This window comes from Temnothorax curvispinosus, unplaced genomic scaffold (genome assembly GCF_003070985.1).
Source record: "Temnothorax curvispinosus isolate PA1 unplaced genomic scaffold, ASM307098v1 QBEX01000525.1, whole genome shotgun sequence".
Lineage (NCBI taxonomy): Eukaryota > Metazoa > Arthropoda > Insecta > Hymenoptera > Formicidae > Temnothorax > Temnothorax curvispinosus.
Genome location: NW_020210305.1, coordinates 42,567 through 70,103, shown reverse-complemented (window position 1 = coordinate 70,103; position 27,537 = coordinate 42,567). Strand labels below are relative to the sequence as shown.

The 27,537-nt window shown below is 37.4% G+C and overlaps 1 protein-coding gene across 4 annotated transcripts in view; it reads right to left on the bottom strand.

The window, feature by feature from the left end:
• Nucleotides 1-3,849: 3,849 nt before the first annotated feature.
• LOC112455773 (SUN domain-containing ossification factor) overlaps nucleotides 3,850-27,537 on the bottom strand; it is a 37,658-nt gene continuing 13,970 nt past the window's right edge. Inside the window, exons 2-5 of one of the 4 annotated variants that reach the window (XM_025017956.1) lie at nucleotides 12,544-12,960; nucleotides 10,918-11,531; nucleotides 8,858-10,785; nucleotides 3,850-8,604 (exon numbers count right to left, since the gene is read on the bottom strand). In XM_025017956.1, the coding sequence (XP_024873724.1) occupies nucleotides 7,297-8,604; nucleotides 8,858-10,785; nucleotides 10,918-11,531; nucleotides 12,544-12,698 (4,005 nt within the window). In that variant the 5' untranslated portion in view covers nucleotides 12,699-12,960 and the 3' untranslated portion in view covers nucleotides 3,850-7,296. Of the gene's footprint in view, nucleotides 8,605-8,857; nucleotides 10,786-10,917; nucleotides 11,532-12,543; nucleotides 13,957-27,537 lie in introns of those variants that run through there. The other 3 variants (XM_025017971.1, XM_025017966.1, XM_025017947.1) reach the window with 3 other exon arrangements.

Genomic DNA, 27,537 nt, shown 5'->3' with positions numbered 1-27,537 from the left:
ACATGTTAAATCACACAGAAATTTAGAGAAGAGATTTGCATCTTTTGCTCAGCCGTGTTTATTATACTGACATATTTTTATAATATTATTATTAACATTAGATAATAAAAATTACAGTTGCCTTCAGATGATACGCAAATATGTATGTACCTCTCGCAGCTAATTTAACAAAATGATTAAAAGGGGCACAATATGGTATTATATGAATAAATAAAATCTAATATTTCGATACAAGTAACCTGGTTTTAGTTTTTTTGTTTCCTGAAAAATGTAGAAAGGTAAAAAGAATAATTTTTGTTAATCGTACATTTTGGTTGTGAAAACTAATTAATTAAGTCATAAATATATTTTTTCATCTCGTAGATGTAAGCTATGGTTAAGAAACAACTTTCATGACACGACCGAACAGAAAACTTGAAATTTTTGTCGAGAAATCTAGCTTTACACAGACAAACTATATGCACACCACATCTCTACATCAATATTAAAATTGATAATAAATTGTCCTTTACCATTTTTTCACAATTTTGCAGAATATTTTTAAAAATTGTAACCAAGTTTGCCCGCACTCCACCATGTGACATAACAAATAAGCGTGTGGCAATTTGTCTCCCCTCCCGCCATGAATTTTCTCATCTCTGATTGGCTAAATTATTGCGACATTACTATTTACTATCTGTTACGATTCATGAATGAAAATTACGAGCCAGCATGTTGTAATTACAACAATTACAACTAACGATTACGATACTCATTATAGACTGGCTCTTACCGGCGAGTTCTTGATAAATGAAAAGAAATAGCGCGGTGTGTGTCGACTGAAAAATTCGTCTGAGATAAAGAACAACGTGCGGAGATGCGTTTCCTAACCTATCCTAACCGCTGAAGGCGTATTGACATTCATAGCAGGCTTTTCTCTGTTTATAGTAGGATGAGTAGAATGGTTGCTGTGTATGGTGACGATTGTGTGTCGCGGAAAACAATCCACAAATGATAGGTGCAGTTCCAAGAACGTCGTGAAAGCTTGGGCGGACAATGCACGACCCGGTCAAGCAAACATCATCAGTCTCATGTCTCCCGAACTCGTTGAACAGCTGGATCTAGTGGATAAACTTGTGAAAGCAAATCGTCGTGCTACCATACAGTCCACGGAACCGGCACTTGGACGATTGTGCATGAAAAATTGGGATACAAAAAATTGTGCGGCCAATGGGTGTCAAAGATGTACTGCGTAAAGCAATCAAGAATAAACGTTCAGGATTGTTAAATTCTGGTCTTGTGTCGTTGCACGATAATGCCCGTCCACACGTGTCCAATGAAACAAACTTCACTGGAAAGTACTAGAGCATCTATCGTATAGCCTAGACCTAGACCTATCACCTTGTGATTATCACTTGCTTGGCTCATGCAAAAAACGACTGAAGGGTCAACGATTTGCATTAGATTGCATTAGACGCTGAGATCAAGAACAATGTGACGAACTGGTTGTTCTCACAGCCCAAGGTCTTCTTTGAGACAGACATACAACGGCTTCCGCAACAGTAGGATTGCTGTATCGACGCTGCCTCCAGGCTCACGGTAATTACTTCTGACTGGAACGTACATATGTGTTGTCATCGGGGACGCTTGTCAAAAACATTCTTTTCATTTGACCAAATCTATGTATGTATATGACGAATCTTTTGGCAACTTTATTCCTTCATTAATTATATGCAACGTGCATTACTTTCGTATTTACAGAGATATGGCTTAATTACAAGCAATTGGAATTCAGGCGCACGAGTAACAATTATTGCAATAATTGACTAAACATTCAACAATAGGCGCATCTTATATATGTCTTTTCCTTCACCGCACGTATATACCTTTTCTGCTTCTTCACACAATACTATTATAATAATGTATAATACAATAAATCATTCAAATATATTCATGTCAATATGCTATAAATATATATCAAAATACAGGAACATATCTACAGCAAATAAATAATTACAAGTGTATAAATAAAAAAAAATTATCATTCTATATTACACACTGACTTGTATAGAAGATGCATTTACAGCATATGATTGAATGATTCATATGAATCTCTAATGTAAAGTTCATTTACATTTTTTCACATATCCATTGTGCTTAATAAATTAATATTGAAAATGTCAATATGGAAAATGTTGGTCCAGCTAAAGAAATATTCATTATTTAATATCAGGATTTTCATATGACTGCTCCCATAAATAATCATCAGAGTCAACTAAGATTTAAACCATCCTCTGTTTTCAAAGACAGAGAATTTAGACAATTAACTTTGTTTAAAACTTATATATATATTTATTTATTATAAATAAACATATATTTTACTTGTCATATACATATATTTACATATAAATAAATATACAATTTATAATTCATGTATGAAATTTATAAATGGGAACAGTCTGTACACAGAAGTTTTATATATATATTATATATATGTATAAAACTTGGTAAATAGAAATAATCCATAGAAAGTAATATAACTACCCGTATCGCGATATTATCATTTTACTTCCTCTACAATATATTTACATAATTTCTTGTACGCGTCCATTTAAAAATCCGTCCAAAAACATCCCCATTCAAATATGGCATTAAATTTCTAATCATTCATACATTGATAAAAATTAAAACTTCGTGTTACGAATTTCCTCCTTTAAGAAAATTAATATTTTGTGATGTAAGTGATAGACGTCTCGCAGTTATAGACTAGTATAAGATAATCACGCGAAAATAATAGCTGACTCTCGTAATCCTAAAATGTTACTATATAATAAATGATTAGTAACATAATAGAATTAAAAAAATTTCATTCGCATTATACTTAACGACAAAAAACATAGGTATAAATAATCCTTGTTATAAATTAAAAAATGACACGAACAAAGGATGTATTGCTTCCTCATAGAGGAAGCTTTGTGATGGTGAAAAAATTTTTTTTCGAGATTTTGATGGAAATAGGTTTAGAATGTTCTAAAATGTCGAAAAATCGTATTAGTAAAAAATGTCCGGAAGTATGTATGTATGTGTGTGTGTGTGTGTGTGTGTACGGATTTTTTGTACACGCATCTACTTCTACAATTTTTTAGATACCGGGTTGAAATTTGGCACACAAATAGAGTATCATAGAAAGTATGTCCTCCTCAAATTTTATTAAAATCCATAAAACGGTATAGATTTTATGCAGATTTTCATTTTTTTGAAAAATGTGTTTTACGCTGCATCTTTCTCAATATTTGAGATAGCGATCTATTTTTAACTCTATTATATTTTTGAGTTTTTTCTACCCCTATTTCATATATAATTCATTAAAATTTGATTGATTAGATCTCGTGTTACACACATTTGAAATTTCGGAGAATTATACATACAGTTTCTAATTTATATAATAATTGAAATCGAGTTAAAATGTTCATATTTGATAGCTTCGGTTTTATCTCGAAAAATCGTATTAGTAAAAAATGTCCGGAAGTATGTATGTATGTGTGTGTGTGTGTGTGTGTGTGTGTACGGATTTTTTGTACACGCATCTACTTCTACAATTTTTTAGATACCGGGTTGAAATTTTGCACACAAATGGTGGTATTTCACCATTGCTTGATTAGAGTTTTTAAGTGTTTAAGTAGAAACCTTCGCACACAAAGCTTCCTCTATGAGGAAGCCAACACAAATAAATACTGAAAATTATACATTGAAAAAAATAATGCTTCATCAACTTGCACACTTAATAACTATGAGGAAGCAATGTGCAAGTTTCAACTTGCACAATTAATAACTATGAGGAAGCAATGTGCAAGTTTCTACTTGTTATTATTTAATTCTACTAACTGTAAATAAACGATATGTAATGTTCTCTTACGTCGTGACGCTTAAATATTACATTTAATTATTCTATGCTTTTTCGTCGAAATAATATACTAATTCGATTAAATATTTTTAAATATTCTTGCAATATTGCATAAAGAAATATGTAAAAAAAAAACTCGGAAGTTGCTTAGATCAATATACTCTACAATTCGAAGCACGCGTCTCTTACATTAAATTTTACTGGTTATCGAACTAAACTTTCTCATAATGCCTACACAGATTTTAAGTAACATACACGATTTGCATTTTGTTATAAATAATTGCGGGTTATAAGACAAAATCATATAATAATAACATATGTGTTATGATATACATAATAATTATAATCGCAGGTCATTTTTTTCGTTGTTTGCGCAAATTGCCTGCTATCTATCGATGACGCGTACTCTTTTTACATTAAATTAGAAAGAATAATACATATCACATTAATAAAAGTAACGTGTGTTCTGGAAACGAGCTCTGTACTTTCGTTTAATTGTGATCTCTCGTTCCATAAAAATCATATACACAAATTTTCTATGACAGTGATGATCTCATTCAGTAGGAAAGTACAATGTAAAATTACTAAAGTATTTCGTCTCTCGTGTCGCACATAAATAATCACCGGATTGACGATACATGCGAATAACAATAAAACTTACACCTAGAAAATAAATTCCTTAAAAGCTCGCGCGAAAAAAAAAGTCGACCACTGTCCACGTACACCACATACGTTTCACAAAATTATTTGTAGTCATTAAATGCACGTTAAGTAATAGGACACATTTTCGATTGAAGTTTAAGTCATTCTGAATTCACTTATACTCCTCCTTGCCACACTTTCCTACTTTTTACTTCTTCTCTCTTTTCCCTTTCGTTTCTCTTCGCATTTAATTTCTCGTTGCATTTCGCAATCTCAGGAGGATTTTATCACAGCACATTTCTTTAGCAGATACAAAATATGCTGGCACAATCGTTGTTAATCTCCGGAGTACCTTCACAACGTATGTAAAATTAATATGTCGACAAAGAAACGTCTGCGTGTATAGTTTACATTTAGCGCTAAACACAGCCGGTTATTTATTATTTAATTAAATATCGAAAATTCTACAGCTGCATTTAGCATTAAATTCGCAATGTAAATGGAAATCTAAGTCTCGGGAGAAGAAAAAAGACGATTAAGAGAATGATGTTGAAATCATTACGTATATCTACAGAAAATTTCGTATTTCTACAGAATAACCGTTACTTAACGATAACATGTTATTGTTGGAAGACGAGAACGGCAGGTTATCAGAGAAAGTAAATCGAATAATATTTCGAGAAAGATGCATGGAACAAATAGAAAACATCTAAAAGCTTCGACATATTATGCTTTTCAAATTTCCCATTCGTAAATAAAATTTTCAATACGATAACAATCAAAAGTTTGGATGCAAGAAAGTCTATTATTTACAATTTTTACTTACAGAAAAAGAAGAGAAACGGGAAATAACAGAAGCTAAAATAGTTTAATATTTTACCGAGTATTGATAAAGAAATAAATAATGAAAACCGCCACAATTTTTCGGTTGCAGTTATCTTTCTTGTAATTACAGTACCTTTTAATTGTTGTAAGAACTATTGTTAACAGATATGAAATGACCAGTATGAAATATGACTTTTTCTTGTATAGCTAAACTTAGACAAATCCATACATCAATGAATATTTCAATATAAGTAGAAAATTTATTTGTTGGAAAAGCGGAGCTTATCTGATGCAGTCAAATAAATTTTTCTTTGAAACTTTACATTCATTTAAAGTTCGAAGAGCCAATCGAAAGGGTATCGAATATTTACAAAACCGAAAATAGTGGAAAAATATGTATATACAGTATTAAGTATACATTTATAAAGTACCATGCCAACTTCGCGAATTTGAAACCGAAGTAAAAGCAATTTCATCCTCAAAACAATTCTTGTATACAAGAAGATTGGATTATTCATTCTCCATATGAAGTTTTCTGATCAATTCCTTCGGTGCATAACTCATAACAACAAAATGAAATTGAGTTATCTCAACTGTATGTTTCTTTTGTCCTTAGGCGTGTTCGTTCTCGCTGCACTTCTGAACTAGTGCAACAAGTTAGAATGAAAGAAAATATATTTGTTTCATTCTAACTTATTGCAATATGTTGAACTAGTTCAGAAGTGCAGCGAAAACAAACAGACCTTTTATATCATGATTATATCATGATATCAACTTTATATTACATTTTACATTGATGAAAAAAACAGTGAACTGTTGATCACCAGTGGAATTGAGAGATTTTATTTTTTCTCACGTGTGATACCACTTCATATATCCATACATACCATTGACAGTGATAAATGTTAGCTACAACAGCTACTGCTAATGTTCTACGATTTTGCTTGCTCATTCACTCTTACTCACTCACTCACTCTCTCTCTCTCTTTCTTTCTTTTTCTCTTTGGCCATGATTCATAGATAAAAATTAAATAATCCAATCTAAAATAAAAACGTAGAAGTGTTCTCTAAACCGTTGTAATCACTGCCGTTGCATCGATTAAGATCAATCATAAGTATGTATCCTACGTAAGCTAATCTATCTTGATAAGTCATTTTATTCATCTTTTCCTAGTTTCCATAACGGTGGGATCACATTTAATCTCTCGTTGGCGTACGCTTTATGATAAATTTTTACGTATTTCGCCATTAACATGTACGCCTCATTACGTATGATATCACTAGTAAGTAAAGCGCAGTTCTGATAACGGGACGCGCATAGAGCTAAGCATTGTTACAAGGTGGAAGAAGTTTTTCTAGGCGATCATGCGATAGATTTTTCTCGATTTCGATCTATTTCAAAATGTTATTTTAATTATCTCAAGTCTCCCTCTCTAAGGTATAATGTGTCCTTCAAATTATATGCAGTCTTTAATAATTAAACTTTAATCAGTTTGAATAATTAACATACACCGTTTACTCTAATCCATAAACAGACTAGTAACTGTGAAATAAAGATCATGCTCAGACGAAAGTATTTGTATATCGTAACTATGACAAGTGTTCTCTAGCTCCATTCGACCACTTTTCATTCTCTATCAAATATACGCGTATATCCGTACACCTGGTTAAATTCGTGAGATTTTTCGACAATCGAGTCTCACATTTTCATATTCCTTGTTGAAATCAATTACTTCAATTCATCGTGCGATAACAAATAAAGCCTGTGTTTTTAGATTTAATTGAATTAATCGATTTAAATGCGGAAAATGAAAAATCTAGGACGAAAGCGTGAAACAAGGTTGAACCAAAAACTCTCACGAATATCCAATATTTATATGGCGATCGATTCAACGCAAAAATTAATACTCCAGTTCAGCTTAGTATCTGCGGCGGGTCTATTTCAATCAGAAAATCTTTCTCACCATTTTCTTCAAAGTACTTCTCTTTTCTTTCTTGGTCGACATGGGGGTAACGCTACTCGACTCGTCGCTCTCCTCGATCAAGCCATTTGCGCTACCATTGGCACGATCACTGACAATCTGCGACAGCGTCTTGAAGTCCGTGGGGCTGGACTGCGAGGATCTGTCATTCGAATGCTCCGAATCTTGGCTCCACTCCCATTTTTCGATGGAGTTCGTGGAGAGTTTCCTTTTGCTTCTCGCACCCAGGGCAGTTTTCATAAAGCCCGGCGAGCTCAATCTTGCGCCCTTGAGAATACTGCTGGCTCTGAACGAGCCGTTCTTTGATGGCTCGATCTTCCGTTCAGCTGTATTCAAATACGAACTTGATCTTTTGAAGAACCTGTCTACAGTTACCGACGACGTATTAGGCTCACCGAGTTCGTCGATTTGACGGCCGAGTTCGGAACTTGCTCTGGATTCCGTTGTGTAGGCTTTATCTTCCGATGCAGGCTGCACGATTCGTTCTATTCTTTCTATTTGATCGTCGAACCAACTGACAGCGGCCTCGGGCGCGGATTCCGGCCTCTTGCCGGCCACATCCTGTGACTCTTTGGAGTGTGGAGAATCTATGGACGAATCTATGGCTCTTCTTGACGGCAACGTTGTACCACCAGGAATCACGTTCAAGACACTCTTGTAACGAACTGCCTCTTGTCTCGCATCAGGATTAACTATTGCTCTAGTACCAGATGCAATTGTTTCTTTCTTACGCTTCTTCTTTCGCTCCTTTTTTGTCTCATAGGGTCGGTCGTCGATCATCAGCTCATCATACGTACCACTAATATGAGACGCGATCTCGCTGGGTCGCCGGTTCTTCGTTTTCTTCGCTGCGGCATGAGAACTGAAGTTCTCTGCACTCTTTCGACGCATGGTGTCCTTCCTCATGTCCGTTTCGAGTTTTTCCTCTTCAAAATCTTCTCTTCGACGACAGTAAGAAAGAATCAAGATAATGACGACAATTTCCAGACAAATCAACAAGGCATGCTGGACGATCGCAGATATTCGACTGCGCCAACTGTCCCGATCGTAAAGGAGAGTTTCGACCGATTTGGAAAGTATAACGATTTCTTCCCTCAAAGCGGCGATCTCTTCCGTTCTTTTCGCATCGCGCTCCTCGCCCTTTCGAGATTCTTCGCCCATAGCAGCCACCGCGCGCTCCAATGAGCGCTGCATTTCTTCGACTTGTTTTTTGTAGCGGCGGCTTAACTCTTCCAAATATTGTCCGCTGAGTGACATGTTTCGTTCTAAAATCTGAAAAAATTATATTAATTGCATTAATAATATTGCATTGATAATATTTAATTGATACAACTACATGATCTAATAATAAATAAATAATTTGCATTTAGGTACATGTTACATTAATTAATATATGGCAGGGATGACATCCAATACCACTTTCGTCTCTTATTTACTTTTTCACAAATTTTCCAACATTTTTTAAAATAATTTTATTGATCAAGTATTTTTTTTTTAAATCCCAATGAAGACTATTCTTTCTTACCTTGATCCTGTTGGACAATCGAAGAAAAACAGACTCTTTCTGAGGGACGATATTTGCTGTGGGCTGAGTCGTCGGCGAAGAGCTAGACGCTCCATTCTGTATATTAGCCGTGTCGACCTCCAAATCTTTTAAATCGGACAGTAATGAATCCAACGAGAGGTGATCTTGAGACGACAATCGAGCCTCTTGCTCGCTCAGCTCTTTCGCCTGTCTTCCGTCTTGTTCGCCATTTTCCGACTTGTCCGTTTTAACTTGCGCAACAGTCTCGGCACTTTCTGTATTAGGCGCAAGAGCCTCGCTACTTTCTTGACTGTCGACGTTTACTAGCGGAATGTTGCTTATTGGTAATGTCTCGGTAGGAGTCCCTAAAACCGGCAACTCCTCAGCGATTTTCAACGTCGGTGTCGGATTAGATGGCGGTGGAATGGTCGTCAACACTTGCGATTGCAACGTCTCCTCTGTGAATTCCTTACTGGGTTCTAAAATTGGTGCGGACGAGTCTTTCTTCAAGTCCTCTTTGCTGAGTGTCTTCGTAGGCTTGATTTGCGACGCCAAGCTCTCCGGAAAACTGGCAGAAGTCTCTATAGTCGCGATGCTGATATTCTCGCTCTCTTTGCTGACATCCTGAGCCAATGGAGGCTGTCGGACTTCCTTGAAAGACGCGGCAGACTTGCAAGCGGAAGAACTCGAGTCGAGAATACATGGATCCACAGTGGAGGATGTTTGACGATGAAAAGTGACCTCGACGTTATTATTGATATCCTTAGTGGATAGAATGTCTTCACTGGCAGCATCCTTAGATTTATTTACGGGAATTTCATAACTCGTATTCATTACCACCTTGCGTTCCTTCGTTGCCAAAACATTGCACAACGCCACGATATATTCAGGTTTGAAGAATGATGTTAAAAAAGTTGCCTGAAAATCCTCCGCCAAATTGAAGTGCGTCGTGTCATCGTCCTTCGTTTTGTCCTCCTCTCGTCCCCGCCAAAATGACTCAATCTCCACGCCATGAAGATCGCACAGCTTTCCTCGTCTCAAAGTTCTGTTCACCAGATCGATCTTGAGCAAATCATCCAACTGTCGATTCTTGCAACTGACCAGTTGGAAAACACTGGCGAACTTCTGATCGGTGCAGTTGCCGCACAGGATCGTGTATCTCGGCGTCGTGCAGCTCGCGTACGAATTATCCAATATGTTACCGTGATCGATGCTTTGCTGGATCTGCGTGATGTTGTTTCCGGTGAGACCGCTGGACTTGACCAGAATCGCCGCAGCTTTCTTTACTACATTTAGCACGGCGTCGCGTGCACTACCGAAAAGATTACTCGGTGAATCACCGCTATCTAACAGCTCCTCCTCATCGCTATCTTCATCGTCTTCATCGGTATTCTTCTCTTCTGAAGTCTCATTTTCCGTCTCGGTTTCTAGCACTTCGAACTCGCTGGTGCCGTAAGCACGAAACAACGAGACAGGACAAAAGTGTTCCGAACCATAGTGCGATAGGAGTTCGACTTTGATAAACTTTCCGAAGAAGTGAGGATGTAGAGCAAAACTCTGAACGTCTTTCACGTCCTTGGCGGTGAACTGACCGACTGGGCTCCAATCCTTGGTAGGAAAGCGATCGCTCACGTAGACGGAAAAGTCTTTTGGTGACGAGCTGAAGAGCTCAAAATTCGCCAGCTCGATCTTTTTTGCTTGTATCGCTTCGCACAGCTCGACGACGAACCAGACGCGCGACGTGCAGGCGTTCAGCATGTATTCGTCTCGCGTGGACACCAAAACGTTCTTGGCGCTACTCGCTTCGGGGTTGGCTGCCACAATCTTGGCGCCGCAGTCGGGAGAAGCGTAATTCTTATTACGAATTTTCATGCCGCTTACACCTCGTCCTGGACCACCCGGGGTCTGCACGGAAGCGTTCGGATGAGCTGCAAAGTAAACCAACGAAATAGCTTATAAATAAGATTTCCTGAATAATAGCATTATTGAATTTAGTAGGTTCTACGTTTTATTTTCGTTACAAAAAAAATCAATTAATTAGAATTAGCGATAACACTCACTTTTTTTCTTTTCAGCCTCCTCCAAACGCTTCTGTGCCCATTCGCTAAAGGACGGTATGTCCTCGTGCGGCTCGGTAGGACCTGAAGTGACGAGTCCGTTCAGGATCACTGCTGCAGTCTCGTCCCTGGTATCGCCGACCAATCGTGCTCTAGCCGCCGTGTCGTTCAATTCTGGTGCCGTGGTGAACGTGTCATCGATCTTCGACGACAATTCCTCGGGTACCTGAGCCTGACCAGTCTCCTCCTCCTCGACTCTTAGCTCCAATTCGTCCGTGTTGATTTTCTGCTCCGCTCTGACGATCACTACAACTTCCGGCGGCTCCTCAGCAGTAATCTTCTTCAGCAGAAGCGCCTCCTCGCCATCCCCGAGGACATCGGTGTCATTCGGCCGCTCCGTCGTCTCGTCAACGATCGGCGGCGACGGGATCTGCGTCGTCGGCACACTCTCCTTCAGGTGCTCGGATTGTCTGGCCTGATTGCCGTCCAGCGAAGAATTCTTGACGGATGATCGCGAAGGGAGCTCGTGATCGAGTTTCGGCTCGGCTAAATTCTGCAATCCAGCCGCTGCGGTGTCCACCAGAGTCAACACCACCGCCTGGCCGGTCTCGGAGATCCTGCGAACACAGACAAGCGTATACATAATATTATAATATAATGAATAATTTATAATATATACCTTATACCGCATATTTCATCTTGTTTCATTCACCATGAAATCTTTCAGAATAAATTATTCTTGATTTTTTTTGACAGATGTCTATGTTAATTAGATAGCAATTAAATTTCAAAGACATACTCTTTATTTCTGAGATATTAAAATATTAATATTAATATATCAATCTATTACATAGTATTGCTGAAGAATATAATTACGTAGCGACAATAAATATTATAAAACTCATCTCAAAGAATGTCGGGGATGACGATGCAGTATTATACGTTTATGATACGCACAATAGCGAATAACAGATGTGGCACTTCAGAATATCAAAACGAAGCAAACGCTGTCATTTTCAGATGCATAGAATTTTTTATTGAAAACATGACACATGATGATGAGAATTGAATAAACATTGAAACAATATAGTTGTAGCATGTAACTGAGAAACATAGTGTGCATAACCCGTAAATATAAAAACTGTGCAACCGCAAAAATCAATTTTATACTAACGAGAGCAGTTTTTAGATGCATCGTACACATACATCTATGAACACGTTTCGTCAATCTTTAAAAGGGACCTCACCCGGAAATACATAAAACATGTGAGTTTAAAAAAAATTAATAAAGTGGTCCCTGCACTAAAAAGAGATTTATCATATACTTATATATACAAATCATTGTATACATAATTTTTCTGCCAATCTTCCAGAACTAAAAAATACTTTAATTTAGCTTCTAATAATTTTTTTAAGTCCATAAATACCACCGTCCAAGTCCATAAATTCCCATTCAATCGAATACGAATAGCAGATTTGTAAAAATCTTAATCCCACGACTGCCTTCTAACAAATGTAAAAGAATTTATCCTCGTTCGCGAAGCGAGCGTAGAAACATATGTGTCAGGGTCATAAATGATGCTCGTTTTGGTTTCTCGTTAATGTCCTTGTTCGGTAATGCTTTCTCACCGATGATAGATGCATGCGGGAATGCACCAAAAGACCGCTAATACAGCCAGGTAAAAGGCGGCCGCCTGAAGAAGATGTCTGTGTTGCCCGGCGGGATTAACAGTCCAATGCAGAGTACATCCGCCGTTGCTGTTCTTGACGGTGCTCTTGACCATGATTTTAAACTGAGGTGCACACACTTTACCAATCACTATTTCACCGTTGCTTCGGCGGTCTGTCTAATCGTCGCGATTCCTTTCTCCGACTCATTTATCATATTTCACACTTTGCGTGAGTTTATGACGCAAAAAGCGCGATTATTTTATCGACAGTTCTATGATGGGGACATGTCACACGTCAAGCGTGTTACATCACAAATATGTTTGTTGTTTTCTATCGCTGAAGAGTCGGAACTATCGGAGAGTAGCTGGGTTATATCTTTTAGAAAATCAAAATAAACCTTAGAATCGTGACAAATGCGGCTATTTATCGTTCCTCTATTATCGGCATGCAAATTCTTATCACGGGAAAATTTTTTCCGCGTTTTAAATACTGAAGTCTAAAAAACATCAATAGAAATAAAACCGCAAAATTGTACAAACGCAATTACTACGTGCCAAGCGAAAAGAGAACCCACTCCATAATTCGAATAAATTCTCTATCGCGATAATTTCGGAGTAAATAATGATACGAACAAAGCCAGTCAATCATTTGCGATCTCTCCAGTAACAGCAGTAATATGCGGCGGACAGAAGTGATAATACAACCGAGTAGTTAGATGAAATGGCATTTGATTGACGCACCATACTCTCGTTTCTATCAAGAATATTGCTTTATGCGTTAACATGTCATTTATCCCGGGGTTCAATTAAGAGTTACGAGGCACGTGACGTTTATTATTGATGCCTGTATGCTTAGAATGTGCTATTAGGGCTGCTATGCATATTCAATATTCGGAATTAGTTCGAGGGCACCATACGCATGAACCAAACGCATCTCTCTGCTATACCATGTCGGAATTCGATCACTATCAGAGTCGAGTACTGTCATTCCAAGTCTTTATCCCTGTTTAATCTAATATAATCTTTGGAAAACTACCTTTCATAATATAACGTTAGCTTCATCCGAAGATTCATCATTTATACTGGACGTTGGAAGATTTATCGCTCACGAAACGGAGTTCGCAAACAAATTTTTCTTTCATATCGGAATAATATAAATCTTCTTATGAAGTATTGGCATCTTGGCCGCAATTACTGGTGTCACACTTGGGAGTCGAACTTGACGTGTAAAACCGGGAAGTGTTAACGAGTTGCCGTTACCGGTTCAGCTAATGATTCTCCTATACAACTACATAAATAGAAAGTACTAACGCACGTCGTATGCCGGAAACTCTAGTACAAATCCCCTTAATCTAATATAAATTGAGCTTGACTAATTACGATTAAGATAGTTATTGTTAAAGATTCACAAAACTAGTGTATTTAAAAATTAATAGTGTATGAAAAAAATTAATACATATTTCTGTAATTAGAAAATTAATTTAGTATTCACATATCTTGATATATATATTCTAACCGACTGGAATATAATCTCACAGATAGATATATTATTCATTTCTTCATTTCTTTTTTCATTTGCCTAAAAACGTGAAATCGATCTACTAAAAAACGAAATATCGAAATAATTCCGCTAATAATTATATATCGGTATCGTGCACACACCTTATATATTGTTATAAAACCGCAATGCTAAAAAACTTTTAAAATACTAATATTTTATATTTGATATACATATATGATTACGAGTATCAAATATTAATACGTTTTTGTTCCAAAATTTTCGTAATACCAATATTATGTCACGACAAATGAAAGATTGAGAAGTGTCAATTAAAGTCGGTATTTAAGCTCGTACACACGAGCAACACAGATATTTGCAGAGAGTGCATTATGCTTATACGCACCGTGCGATGGGAAAATCGAATTCCACTCGCTGCTTCCGTTAAAAAAAAAGATGATTATATCTCGATTACGACAATTGGCTTCGAACGACCGGCTTATCGCGTGTGCATTTAATCGGAACGAATGGCGCATTGTGAACGGACCCTCAGACGAAGACCGAAGACCGATGTCACCGCGAATGGTAAAAGCTCCGTCGAGATCGTTTCACGGTCTGGCGAACGTCGATCAATGAACGAGTCGGTTTGCGCGAGAACGATTGCCGTTGAGAAACCGCAATCCTGCCGACTGCTGTCCGTTCGCAAGACTGCAGCTTGCGAACACCGATCTCGAATGCAATCGAGAGAATCCGACTAAACTGATACGACGGCGATCGGTTTCGATGAAATATAGTCATCTGAATCCCCGAATGGACCTAAAATCGATAAACAACATGACTAACTGGTCAGCGGTAAAAAATGAAAAGTATGCACAAAAAAGACAAGACTATATATCACACTGACCCAGTCTTGAAACATCGGCCCTATTTCTTGTCAAGAACTAAAATAATCGCTCGTTCGCAGAGAAATAACAACAAATTATTTATCGACCATTCATCGCTATATAGGCCGATGTTGCTATAGATGATTGAAAAACTACGATACAACCGAGTTTCATATCAATATTAATTTAACGAAAGAAATAATTATGCCTTTCTTATTCTGGACACGACGATAATCTACTGCAGTCTAGTGAGTCTAGCAATGCACTAGCATGTTACTGTCAACGCCCATAACGTAGTATTTTTCGCATCGATGCACGCGACATACGTTCGTAAGCCGCTGGCATTCGCACGCAGGTTTCATTCATAGGCTACAATCATTTAACGTAGGCAGGCGAAATGCGTTGACGACGCATTTCCCGTTTCTTCAATGGGCTATTAATAACGCTTCGTGATTTAGAAGTCATTCACCATTCGCATTGTTACGCAATAACTCGATTATGCGCGCACATGATACAGCACTATTATGATGCGAAACACACGGATAAAGGTATTAAAGTGTGTGAGATGAAAGCGCTTAACGCGCACAAAGAATTGAAAATAGAAATTCCAATAAACATATAAGCATTATGTTCATTCGATCGTTAATCCATTTGATTCAATCGTAAAAGATGACGTGAAAAATATGGAAAATAGGAAAAACCAAAATAGGAACGTAAATAAATTGTAATATTTAAGGTTATTATTCTTACAAATATGTATGTAATGTATTCCTCGACTTCTCACGCGATAATAAACGCAAAAGCAGCTAATAAACGCAACAAGACAAAAAAGTACGCTATTAACACTTTATGTCTATATGTCACTCGTGGGAAGAATCGAAACCGGTAGATTTACCGGCAAACCGATAGATAGCCGTCAATGGTGAAAACGCAATAATTAACCAGAGAAATTTATTCGTTAGAAAACGAAGGCGGTATACGTATAAATCTGGATTCCCATAAACCTGTCAATCGTAGAAAAGTAGAACGACTCTTGAAACAAAATCCGGGCCAGTTTTTCCTCTCCAGATGTCTCTTGCTCGTTATAAACAAGTTATCATTAAATATAACATTATTATGAACTGTACAGTCTGTACACGTTACCTTCAGAATAATACCATCAATTATGCGAGGGAAACGTCAAGTGTGACAGTCAATTACACGGAGCTTAGGAGCTTCAATTGTCATCTAACGTAATTAACGCGAATTATAAATGCTGGAGATATATATAAGCGTGGAAAAATTAACTCATTAAAGTCAAAGATTCGACTTGATAAACAGGAAAATACGGAACGTGCAAGATATTAAGAGGTAAGATATAAGAGGTAAGATTAAATACTTGAAGAGCGAAAGAGAAAACAAATTGAAAATAATTTGTTCATAATTAGACAGTTATATAAACTGCAGCGCTGTAAGTCGTATATCTCGTCATATACCTCGAATTATTTATATTTACATCAAATTATTGGATAAACAGTTTAGATTTTTACAAAAAATTAAATTAGAATGAATTAAAGATAAAGAGATTATTTACAGTACAGTTACGTCACAAATCGTTAAACAGAAACACAAATTGCACATTGGTCATTAGAATTTTAATAAGTAATCACTTTACGCGTGAGCAGCGCAGTACAATTTAACGCCAACAATTAAGTAAGCGATGCACGTTCGATCGAAAAGTCATTAGCTCCTCTCTTTCCTCACATTTCGTCGTAAAAGTCGATCGCGAACGCAATAAAGAGAAATTTTATCTTTCCACGCAAAATCCAACATTATCTTAAAATTCGACAATGTTATATACTCCATAAATTTAAAATATATCATTTATACAATATAGAAAATTTAAGAGCGAAACAGACTTTAATTACTTAACAAAGATACAAATTTAAATCACAAGGAAACGTATTGATTAGGATGATAATAATCGAGTATTTGAACAATCATCAAGTTTTCCAAAGACCATGGTCTCTCTCCGAAAAATGGCATACATCACGCTGTAAACAGACGCGAGATTTATGTATCCCATATATACATACGTGTAATCGGACAATTGGATTGTGCGTAATTGAACGCAGTCGGAGAGCTCTCGAGGAGCGCGCTTTCTCAATCGGATATCGATGGCTCTTTGTGGTGGCACTAAATAATGTTCCTGTTCATATTAGCGCGCACATCCTCCATTGCGTGTACTTAGGCGATCGATAAATCTCGAGTGACAGCGAAATCACGAAGTGACTACGCACGAAAGTAGCTTGGAAATTCTATCGACTTAACGGCTTTCTAAGTAGCCTTTTCTCGTAAGTCGCGTAAAAATGTAAAGAGTGCTCTTGGCCATGGATCCTTTCTAACGTTACACCCTCGTTCCGCGGTCGTTGCAATAAAGGAGCGCATAATCGGATAAAAGTCATTTGCGCCTTTCCATCTATCATTCTTTGAGGAGGCATTTTATTCTTCTATAATTTAGCCTCGAACATCAATCATTTGCTGCATGCGCAATAAAAACATGTTTATGACATATTAAAACAATAGCCACGTTCAGCAGAACGTGTTGAAAATTTTCTGAGCTCAGATTGGACTATTCCCTCTAGATCTGAAAGAATAATCCAATCTGAGCTCAGAAAACTTCCAATAGTTGCAAAATAAACGTTCTGCTGAACGCAGCCATTGATTGTCCTTCTTGTTTTATTAATTTAATTTTGAAAGATTAACATCCAAAGATCTCTTTCTTTCTTATCTCTTCTCTTATCCCGTCAATAAAGTAATAATGTTTGATTACATCGTTTGAACATCGTATTTCCTACATAATCAATCGATTCTGCTCTGGCAACATATAATAAAATAACGATATGGTTTTAGAATAAACTCTAGCCAGCAGAATTAATTAGTATTCGTTAATATTTCGATTAGAATTAGGAATGAAGGGTTGCAATATCGATATTATTGTCTAATCATTATCTTAACATATAACCTATGTTAAGATTACCATATATCGAAAAAGAGTACTCTCGTTCACTAATTCATCAAACCTGTAAGAACCTCACAGGTTTGATCAGAAGTTCTTTGTGTACTAGTCAAACCCAGCTAACAACCGATAAATCATTAATAGCTATTATTCATTAATGAAAGTCGTATGATCGATGATTATAATGAATAAGGCGGACGCCGGAGAGAAGGATGAGAACTGATCGTGGCCCTATCTCCAGCCCGTCGAGAATTAAGCGGTGATAAATATCTTGTCCGCTCAAAGAAATCGTTCCACGTTTATATGCGCTTACCAGACCATCCAAATTGACGTTCAGTGACGGAAATTAATGCGGCAAATTGGTAGCTGTAGGACGTTAGGTACTTTTCTTTTCGCTCTAGTACAAAATCGCGCGATTTCTCCTCGACCGACAGATATCGCAATAACGGAACGCGTACTCGGAATCGATTGTATATCGACCGTTTTGCCGAGCTGAAATGCGTCTTGGCCTTTTCAACCGCCAGCGAAAACTGGTACGGAAATTCACAGCCCACACGCAACATAATGCGTTATAGAAATCGGAGCGCATCATGATCTCGAAACTTTCTGTACGGGAGGTATGTAAATAGAAGGAGGGATTTATCTATGATTATCGACATTAGATTTTCTATCCTATTATTATGTCCAGTACGGCGAATACTTTCCAAAGGAATATCCCGCACGCGATAACGAGATCGGATCGCGGATAAATCCAAATTGATAGCGTTCAGGTACAGTCGTTGACGTGAAAAGTGTCGACGTAGGGACGAATTTTCGCTGCGGCGTTTCGTTCCGCCTGCTCTTAACCGCGCCTACGTCGCAACAACCGCCTACGTTTGTAGGCACATTATTTAAAAATAAAAAATGAAAGAAACATTCTAATAGATACGCGATACGGCTCTAAACACGTGCCGTCGTCGGCGCGGTTTCAGTTGGGGGGACGATTACTTTTATGTTATAAAATAGATTTATAGATCGCGCACGCGACAGACGTGCCTGTCGTAAACCTATTTTGATTAGTGCTGGATCTCGCTCTTACAGGCGGAGAGAAAAAAAAAACACGGTCTCTCACGCGACCAGCGCTCGGCCTTTTCTCTTCCTGTTCTCTTATTCGGCCGCAACCCACGCGAAAACTCGACAATCGTCGCCGCGGAATTCTTCACGGTTTAAGAGCCTAAACTTTAGACACACGTTTCCAAGGCGTGTCCGGCTATCGAATTATGTGGGTATCGGCTTCCACGTGCCTTTGTCACCTCCGTAAGATCGATCGATCTGTCCTGCGCGATTAGACGGCGCGACGAAGTCGTTGAAATGCATGTGCAGCATATATGTGCAAGCATGCGACGAATGCTCGGAACGGAAACGTGACTTGTTGCGAAACCGATATATTTACACGTAATCGCTATTCCGTCACGTGCGATGCATTATTGAGGATAGTTAAATCGTACGACACGCGTAAACTATAATTGGCGAACTTTTGAAAGTGTTTACCACCGAGAAGACACGTCACACGTTAAGCGATAAATAATTAACACCGACGTATTACGCGAGTATGTCTTCATTGCGAGATTAACGGAGTAAAGCGAAGAAATATCGTCCAATAACAATTCTCGGCAGCGATTCGACAGCAGGAGCCATAAAACATCACGCAAAGAAAATGTAGTCACGTGCCGTGTAATTTATTGTATATAAGGACGCATCGACAGCACATCTGGCGCTAAGCGGTTTTCCTTCGAATGATAAACGTCAGCACCGTAGATCATAAGCTTCGACGGGTTGCAACGGATACGACTAGACGTCGCGGTTAATACTGTATCTTGATCGGCATGTCTCAAAACATCCTTCTTAACGGCACGAATGGCTTCATCCGATCTTCAATAAAACTAATACAGCCCTGTGGGGTTTCATTAAATAACACAAACACTTAGCAGCAGTATTAGAGGAAAACCTGGTTATACGCAAGAGCAAATAAGCATTCTATGCAGGATGCTTCAGAAGTATGCACGCGGTGGTAAACTTGAGACATTTGAAATCATTTCATATATCGACGAAAATCTCGATTTGTTTCAAATATTATTAACCAAAAAATTGTTGAGTCTTGAATAGTTTCAAAATATTTTTTCCCCTGTTAGGCTACATTATTATTTCAATCCAATCTTCATTTTATGTACAGACAATATTATATATTAAATAATTTTTGATGTACAGATATTTAACAAATTTCTGAAAGGAAAAATCTCTTAATGGGGTTCAACACTTTCAAAAGTCTCAAAATATTTGAAATGTTTTCAACTAGTTTTTCGCTCGTTCGTCATGTTTGCCGTTAGTAGAAAATGTGCTATTATTTCTGAGGTGATATTCGTGAGAAAAGTAAAACAATCAACGTATTTTTTGTCCCGTCTTCAAGCGATCGTCTACGTGCTTTAAATGCTTGCAGAAATTCTTCCTCATCGAGACACGACGCTTGACCTCGGGGCGAAATTGGGCCACGACACATCGCGAGATGTTACAAATCCTGGTGGCGTTATTGCACATTCCGCGGATCGTTATTATTTCGCGCCAAGTTATTAAATAATGTCGTGATATGTTCGCACGAGCATTCTGACGCGAAATTTAATAAGAAAGTGAACGTTATATTTACAAAAAAAAAAAGACATTCGATAAGCTAAAAAAATCGTCATAATTTCAGAATTACTAACAAACTCTTGTCAAAATCGATGTTCCAAGGTATGTGCGTATAAAAAGTGATCACTCTGTATCCAAGAAAATTAATAAAACGAATAATTTATCTCTTAGATTTCGTTTCTGAAGAAAAAGACCAAATTTTCAAACAAAAATACCCTCTGTACTTATTTTCGTAATATATTTTAATATATAAATGAGAATAAATCGTAATTTTTTGATAACGATCTGCTGTTTCCAGGCTGCAGAGAATCAGGCCGTTCATCATATTTTACTTATCAAATACCTGCATTGGCTATATTCATATTCCCACATTGGACCGGATGTTATTTTTTCATTTCATAAAGAAAAACCAATATTTTGGCAATAAAATAAAATTGAAATTATTTTAACGCATCTTCGTAATATATGTAGCACACTGACTAATCAACATTAGCATTACACAACAGTTTAACCAATTCAATTGTAGCAATTGACAGTTACGGTACATGTGTTGAATATACGAACATATTATTAACTTCATATTAGTTTAATATAACTTAATATAAATATTAATTTATAAATATTAATATAAATATCAATATAAATATTAATTTCATTAGCTTAACATAATATATTAATTTTATAAGCTGTCAACTAAATTTTCGTCCAATACTCAACTTGTTTAATCAAGAGTTATCCAATTTACGCTTATACGTTCAACGTTAATGATTAATCATGCCGGGCAAATGATATCTCATGGCAATGAAATCTTAACATTGTCAGAATAATCAACTCTATTATTATGCAAACCGTTCTCGTTTGCTCGATGACCCACTTGAATCGGAATCCGCGAGTGGAAGGACGCTAACTACCAGCAAGTGCAGCTTGATGCAAACATGACCGATCACGTCACGCCGCGACGGAAAATAAATATGGGTATTTGCGCCTAGTAGATTTGACTGATCAACCGACACTTACTCGATCATATACAATTTCAATGGTCCGTGATTGCAAAATGAAAGCTCATACTGCAAGAACATCTCACATTGCACATAACTAAAACGCTTTTCAAAAAGTGTGCTACATTTATTATACATTTCTTTGGTTAAAAACATCTTCCTGTTATTAAAATTGGCTCAAATAATAAACTATATATAATATAAAAATTTAATACTATAATGGTAAGAAACATATATATACGTCGCTTCCACGATATCTAACATTATATGTTTTAATAAGAGAAATAGGATCGTAACGATATACAATCAATTAGAATCAAAAGCCATGCGATCAAGCTTAGGTCTTTGACAGCCTTATATTAGTTACTGTATACATATATGTCTATATATATACGTATAATTTTTCCAAACAAACTGCGCGCCGATTATTTGTCGGACTTAAAACACAGTAATTATTAGAATTAAAAACCCTTCCCTCCCCGGAATTAAATCGACTCGATTTAATTATCTAAATACTGTAAAGAAAATTTATTGCGAAAAATATTACTTCAGCCAGAGTTCGAACCTGGAACCTCCCTCATTCCGTGTAGGGCGTCGTACCAATTCGATATGATATTATATGTTTTTATGTTACTTTTATATCTTTACGACACTGAGAGTACATATTGTGTGAAATATACCAGACGGCGAAGAATACAACACTTGAGAAAGTCTTCCATAATAATATCGACATACTCGTTGACGCGCATTCTCTTTTTGAAATTCCACATTCGTGACTTGTTTCTTTGATTCGACAACATATGTATACATGCGCATTTACCCATCGGGGCCATCTCCGTCTCGTTGTCGTCGGAAAGTTTCGATGTGATACATACGTACATGTATAACTTTGTCCACGCGCATCTCAAAAATCGGATGCACCTCCGGATGCGTTGTAATATGCGGTTTTGCCACGGGCCATTCTCAACATGAAAGTCAGAGTTTTGCCGGGATTTAAACGGCGACAGAAATTTGCACGACGATGTAACCGAGAACGCTGCGTATTATGGAAATAATTCCGAGTATCGCTCCTATCAGAGAGTCAAATCGTTTAACGGCTGTTAGCTGATGGTTAACGGAGAACAGGCAATTCAATCGCGTTGAAAATTCATACGCGATAATAAATAAAGTGGCACAATATTGCGCGAAAAATCATGAAATAAAATATAACGGAAAACAAACTTGTAACAATGTCCAAAATGTGAATATTAATTGCGTTACGTTTAACTGCAGATGTAATTAGAGCGTTAATTAACCCCGCGTAAATCGACGCGGCTTATTCTCGTCGCGGAATTCAGTTGGACTTTTTTACTCGTGTGCTCGTTATGCATTTATTGTATAATGCATTAAATCGTATGTTAATTTTAGTTTTCGATAATCTCTACACATCGTCATTCTATTAAACGACTCATTTTATAGCGCCAATCGCGCGATTTAATCCTGATGGATGTCGGCACGTTACACGTTCCTGCGGCGCGGCGTGGTCAGCAAGGTCGATAGAGTGAAAACTTGTGTCGACATTGGATAATGAAATCAGGGACCCACGCACATCACCCATGGAATCCAGAAAATTAAGGCATGTTCTTCCCTGGATTACACGGGCATCGTAAACTTGCACGTGAAACGCTCTTCGCGAGACATTTCGCCGTCGAGAAACGCGCGATTAAGATTTAAGTCGTTGCTCTGTCGAGACAGAATGCGCGACTGCATCTGCATCCACCACGCACGCTGTATCTGCAGTTCAGATCAATCGATAACTGATATCTGGTAAAGAGAGAGTGAGAAAGAATGAGAGGGAAGAGAAGAGCGTAAGAATATAAATTTCCCTACATAGCAAAAAAAGAAGAAAATATATGCACGTTTCTTTTATCTAATATATCGTTTTGATTATTTTATAGATTGATAATTATAGATTGATAACTATTCATTATTATTTATAGATATGCATTTATAATCATTCTTCAAGAATTTAATCTCTTATATAAGTTTGTGCTATCACGTATTCAAATGAAAAATGCTGAAACTCTTTCGCAAATATAATACAAATGAAATATCAATTTCGTAATTAAGCATCTAGCATATGCAACAGAAATATTTAATTTTCCCTAAAATCTTTGATATTTCGCCACTATTAAAAAATACATTAGTTAATTTTATATGAATTAACTTGTTATCAGAGTTACAGATTTCTTTATAAAACTAGCATAAATTTTGAAAAGTAGTATTACTATTCACTACTAAAACAAAGTCCATCGGTGAAACACACGCCGTCATTCAATAAATAAACATATATGCTTCTACAAAACAAACACGGTTCTACTACAGTGTGTATAATATAAACCTTTGATATTAGAGTATCATTACGTTAAAACAGATTATTAATAAGTACGATAAGTGGGACGATTATAAACTTTTGAAATATTATTATAGTTTCTCCGGAGAAAATTATATGTTGCGGCGCTAATCTCCGACATCGAAATACGGATTGATTATCGCGTCCATTATCTCCTCTACCGTAATGGTGGTATATGTGTACACATACACGTACGCAAGAGTAAAAGTAAACACTTTATCCCATTGACATTATCCTATTGGAGATGAAGAGTAATTGAGCGTAGCACAGTGTATCGCGAAAATACAAATCGCCATCACCGACAGTGAAACGGGAACGTCAGCCAGCCGGTTTTATCAACGTGTGGACGACAAAGGCAAATATCATTGACAGTCCATTCTATAAATCACACTCGTAATCGCACATTATGTTAACGCGAGCGTAATGACAACGATCTAGATCGCCGTGCAAATAGAATCGCGCTCGATCGGAATGAAAGCGAAGATAACACGAATGGATAAGGATATCGGATGCGTTCGCCGATGCATCCGATTAAATCGGTCGTACAAAAACGAAAATATGAGCAGGAGCAGTATAGACGCCATTGAGCGAAACCGGCTCTTCTTAGAAATCGGAGCTGACATGGCTAATTAGCCGGATGACAAGAATGATATTCGTCTTTCAAATGTTGTACAAGTTAATTGCCGCGGACTTTTCTAATCTCTTTATGCTCCCTTTACATCTCGCGACAAGCGCAAGGTAGTCGCTATGCCACAGATGTCAAACCAGCGCAACCGGTTTTTTGTTATGCCATATAAGCACGAAGGATATAAATTATATGTATGTCGCATTATGGTTTGTCTCTTCGTTGAATCTCATCCGCGAGAGATTTAGTTTAAATTTTATTTCCATTGTATCACTCGTACAAAATGCTAAAGTCAAAATTACTCCCGTGTGTTCTTCATTCAAAAAAATATTCATTCATTCACTCTCTCCTTCTAGAGTTAATGCAGATTAAGATTGACAACGAGTGTATGTATCTATTATCCGCTTTTGATCTCTTCCTCTCTTTCCGCCATTGAAAATATACGTATAATGAAACATCCACGTTTTTTTCAACGTACGTGCTTTTCACATGAGTGACACTGACATTTTGAAACGCTTGACAATGTGGGATGTCTTTAGAATACTATAGCTGCAATGGAGAAGTCGTGCTTATTTTCCTTAGTAAATACGCAGTATATTCCGGGCGCAATGCGGCTCTACATACATCGCGGGAATATATTTTCGAACATCCCGATTCTTACCCCGATTACGTTTGAGGTCACGATCGCACTGCATTGAATTCCGCGTCACGTGTGACTTATCGACCTGTTCCGAAGGAACGAGAGATTTGACAGAGAAAATTGCGGCCGCTCATCGATTCTCCCGCGGAAATATATAGGTTGACCGGCCGTAAGTGGAGTGAAAGCTCTAATTAGCGGGCGGGGAGATTTCACCCGCTTTTCAGAGATCGGCTTTACCGTATATAGCGCGTCGCTGTGCAATACGATTCGCGCTCGTTTAATGGGCACTGTCGACGATTGTCAAATTCGCCGACGCGTTATCACCGGCGTTATTAAACTACAAAACGCGGATATGCATTGCACAACAATAAAGCTTACATGGATGTTTAATTAAAACAGTTTATGAAGGGGAGGTAACACATTGCGGCGACAAGTACGATTTTTATTGACGTGAATTGCAGTATAGCGCTCTTGACGCACAAGTGTGCCTTTGTAAAAATTACATGTAACGAATAACGAAGCCACGCGATAAAAATTCAAATTGTATAAAGAATTTAATAGCGATTTACAGAAAAAGGGGTCATCTTTTTTAATTCTTTATCTCAATTCTACAAAAATATAAATTTAATTAATTATTAAAAATATCATATATAGGTTTTTGATACTAAACTTTTTTTTATCCATAATAATTTTGGGTAAGACTTATTTTCTATTACCGAAAACAATTTAAAATTATTTAGTGAGTTGTTTCATTCTTGCATACAATCCGATATATTTCCGATGTTTATCGCAATCAAAATAAAGAAAAAATTCTTAGTGACTTAATTCCCCATTGCGAAGCGATTTCGATAAAAATTCGCTCGACATATTGGATTTTCTGCGAAGTGATGTCTCTTGACGGTGCCGACCTAATGAAACTCGCGAGACATGTCGAAAATGAAGCCGAAGAGCGGGGAAAGAGAGAGATGGCAAGCGATGGAAGCAAGTAAGGAATTCGTTAACGGTGGGAAAGAAGGAGAAAATTGACGAGGGGAAGGACAAGAGGGCGAGGCAGCGACGAGAGAGTCAACTCGGAGGGAGTTATGATGAATTAAGCGAGCGGCCGAGCGTAGCAATGGGATGAACGTGGGTGGATAGCGCAAGTACATGCCGGGTGTATTTTCGTGCGTGGTTCCCATCCGGGAAGAGATACGGATAATATGCTTTTACAATCGTAAGAACGCATTTTCCATGGTTCTAGAACGAGTGCCGACTTTTCTGTTAGAATCAGTCGACGTTTACAGGCCCATACTTTTCCATAAAGTTAATTGGAAGCCTTGAGATAATTTAATTATTTTTTCTCTGTTGTTGCGCAGAAAATCATGTCGTTTTCTCGCAAGGATGGCAAATGAATAAGCGTAAAATAAAGAAATTTCTGTGTGTGCAATCTCGATTGAAAATAATTTCGATCAAATAAGACAATACACGTCGACAACTTGAATTTTTAAATTCCAGAATGATAGTCTAAATAAAATTTCAAGAGAAAAGCTTGGAATTGACAATAAATAAACGGTTTTCTTTCTTCTTCCATCAGCATTTCTCGTCGAATTCAAGCACTATGATCTCAAAGAGCGATTCCGATATCTCTATAGCACTCAATATTTAACGAGGAGTCGCCTGCAACAATTTGAGCGCGATGCAATGAGATGCAAAATTATTCGCCGCATTTCTCCATTCGCCACTCTGGCCAATAATTACCCTTTATCTTTTGCACCACCGCCGTGAAACTCGGTGTCGCGCAGAGAACGTCGCGCGACAAAGTTTGCTCCTCCAACCGAATTTCCAACGGCAGGTACTTCTACGAAGATCGTAATTCTCGGCCGGATTAGGCTATCTTCAGATTTATCGCTCTCCTTTACATCCCTAATGCCATATCGTATATATAGTAAAATTTCACGAGAATCCTTGTTCGAGCTCATCAGAATAGATTGTAACAATTGCTATAAATATTTGATTGGCGCGTGAATCAAATTAACTCGCTACGTAACATAAATTTATTATATATTCGTTAAATTAATAAACTGTTATCCATGTACTTAGTATTATTTAAAACCGTTATTGAGCGTAGGGAATTGGGAAGATCGTTTTTAACGTGAGACACTCGTGTCCGCGGTTAAGGACCATCTTCGGAGATATGGAGTACAAATCTTCTCAGATCCACCGCCAAGGTTGAGTACCAAGAACCATATTGCCATGACGCATTAAATGGATTTAG